This window comes from Temnothorax curvispinosus, unplaced genomic scaffold, assembly GCF_003070985.1.
Source record: "Temnothorax curvispinosus isolate PA1 unplaced genomic scaffold, ASM307098v1 QBEX01007086.1, whole genome shotgun sequence".
In the NCBI taxonomy this organism is placed as follows: domain Eukaryota; kingdom Metazoa; phylum Arthropoda; class Insecta; order Hymenoptera; family Formicidae; genus Temnothorax; species Temnothorax curvispinosus.
The window spans coordinates 1-3,105 of NW_020216866.1; the positions used below are offsets into that span (position 1 = coordinate 1).

A 3,105-nucleotide genomic window follows, 5' to 3' on the forward strand; every position below is an offset into this window, starting at 1 on the left:
GCCTCAAGATGTAAGAAATTGACCAATCACAGTCGATTATTCTCCTCACATTCGCCTGTAATTGGTCAATTTCTTACGGCTTGAGGCTTACTACAGCTTACTACAGCTATTGTAGATCGGGCATTAAACACTTAAATACTTTTAAAGAGCGTCACACACACACACACACACGCGCGCGCGCGCGGAGGGGGTGCAGGAGGGGCCTTTGGCCCCCCTTCCCGCACCCACCTCCACCGGTAGACAGCGTGGATTTCGCTTTATAACTTAAAATACATGCAAGTTAGGGCCAAAGCACATATGACAGTCGTAGTCGTGGACGTAAGTAACGCACAAGCTTTGGCGTATCCTGATCTGTCAGGTCGGGGTCTACGACCGTCGTATATCGCTACGCCATGTTATGTGCTTTGGCCCTTATGCAGAACGCGTTGGAACGCGTCGTGGACGTTTATCAAATGCACACATCGCGTTGTGGACGATCAGCACCGTCCACAACTGTACTGACTTGCACGACTGCATGTATTAGACAATTAACAAGCGCGCCGGCGAAACGTTAGAACGCGAATTCACTAATGCCCGTATCAGACTACGGATTGGGATTGAGATTGGATTGAAATTTGACCAATCAGAGCAAAGTTTACTAAACTTGAGATCAGTTTTCTCTGTTCTGATTGATTAAATTTTAATCCAATCTCAATCCCAATCCGTAGTCTGATACGGGCTATTAAGAGCAATCAGTCAATTCTAGTTTTAACTAAATTATTTTAGTTAAAACGCGAATTTACTAAAACGGTCAGTTAATTTTAGTTTTAACTGAATTATTTCAATTAAAACGCGAATGTACTAAAGCATTTGGTCAATTCTAGTTTTAACTAAATTCTTTTAGTTAGAACGCGAATTACCGAAAGGGTTTAGTTAAAACTAGAATTTACCAGTAAATTTGGGTTTTAACACGGATTTCGATAATTGTAATAGATATATCATATTACAATATAGCATTTTAACATACCTATGCTAAGAACAGCTCAAGATTATTACACTCCGTGTCTTTAATTCTTTTTTAGATCGAGAATATGACATCCTATCATTTAATCAATAAAGTAGTAGCAGGTGAGGATTGTGTTAACTTTATCTATCAATATGTAGGGGATAGCAATCGCACAGTTAAAGAGTATAACGATATAAATACTTGGAGCATAATGAAAACTTATGAAAGGATCATCGGACCACCTACCAATTTTCCTAATTATGGAGATTTTTTAAAAACATTTGTCATGGTATGTATATTTCTTGATATCTGTTATTGCTTTGTAAAAAGTAATCATAATCTATAATTTTATGCTACAATATTTTCTTGATCTTTTAATATAGAGAACTAATGGTTTCGACATCTCGACATCTCCATGGCAGAAACCTCTAACAGGTTCATATTACAATAAACCACAAGATAATAGCCACATGTATTGTAATTATCTTGGTAAGTGACATTTAAAATTGATAAATAAGATATTGTTAAAGAAGATACATTTGTGTTGAGAATAGATTATAATTAAATTTTCTATTTTGAAGATCTCGAGTTTCATGAAGCCGTATATCCAGTCAGAGTCTCTATATATGAAGTATATAATCCTGGGTATGTAACCAAAATTTGGGCTCAAGGTAAACAACATTATCCAGATGACATAACTCTTACTAAGAAGAAACAATGGGAGAACAACCAATGGTTTCTATTATGGGGTGGACCACCTCAGAATGCAGTTCCTATGACATCGCGGATATTTTCGCCGCCTCTAAGTTTCTGTGACTTCAAAATCAAAAAACTCAGACTACAATTTATGTACAGCCATTGGAACTATTCCACACACCTAGATGCTGTAGAGCTAATTGGCACGTCAAAATTAGTCCTACCTAAAAGTCCTAAACTGAATTTGACTAATCTGTTAAAAAATATTAACTGCAAGTATCCTTGCCATGGGGACAGCCATAATTTAACACCTGATCGTGAAGCTGCACATTTGGATATAGTTCATCTGCAAGAAAATTTCTCAAAATATTGCGTTATTTGTAAAAGGTATAATAATCATCGTAATATTTAATCTTTCTTAATTATTCTCTGAATAATAAAAATATATTTGAAAAATAAATTTTTCTAATATGTTATTTGCAGCAATATAGCAAAGAGTTTTAACAAGAGCAAGTTCGGGCACAAGCAAATGTCACAGGAAATAGATGTGGCACGTTCTGAGCAAAGATATAGGAACCCATTTATTAAAAGCATTTATAGGAACTATTCATTACAACATCCACATTTATTACATCATCCAAATTATGCAAAGTTAATAAAAGATATCGAACTCTGCTCGAATAAATCCAAAGAGCAATCAATATGTAGCAGTTTTTCTACGCTTTCTGTAAGTATTCGAAGAAATCTATTTCTCGTAAGTCGTACTAACATTTATTACAATATAATCTCATGTATTAATTTTTTTTATCTTTACAGGATGAAATAGTACTGATAATATTGAAAAACTTGGATATGAGGTCGTTGTGCCGTTTGAGCCAAGTAAATAAACGGTTCAATACTTTAACACGGGATCCTCTTCTTTTTAAATGTTTAAATTTACGAAATTTGCGGTATACGAAATCTATTCACAAAGTTTTATTTTACTTTGCATTTACATGTAAATATTTACAACGGTTAGATCTGACATCAAGCAACATTCCTGTTGGGCACTTCAAAAAATTTGTCAACATTTGCGGCAAGGGTTTAACGCATTTACGATTAAGTAACTGCCAATTTGTTGACAACTCGGTTCTATTAAAAATTTCCATAACATGCAAAATGTTGAAAGGTATGTACATAAGTAAATATAATATTTAAGATTACAGGTAAATTGTGTATGACTCTGAGACACATACATATGTATATATATATATATTTTTTTTTAGTATTGGATCTCAGTTTTTGTCATGAACGATCGGAATACAACTCATTTGAACTTTCGTGTCTCGAAAAATTAGAATTTCTAGAGGATTTAAACCTTACAAGGATATACATAGCAACTGAAACTCTTTGCAAAATATTGCAAAAAAATCGCCGGATGCGTA

General features: G+C 34.4%; 1 protein-coding gene across 1 annotated transcript; it reads left to right on the forward strand.

The window, feature by feature from the left end:
- Positions 1-1,061: 1,061 nt before the first annotated feature.
- On the forward strand, positions 1,062-2,770 carry LOC112456670 (F-box/LRR-repeat protein 4-like; the record flags this gene model as incomplete). The annotated part of the gene is made up of 6 exons (XM_025019359.1): positions 1,062-1,274; positions 1,369-1,474; positions 1,567-2,068; positions 2,165-2,408; positions 2,498-2,560; positions 2,700-2,770. Coding segments are annotated over 6 exons (1,134 nt in total), but the record flags the coding sequence as incomplete, so codon positions are not given.
- Between the last annotated feature and the right edge of the window lie 335 nt (positions 2,771-3,105).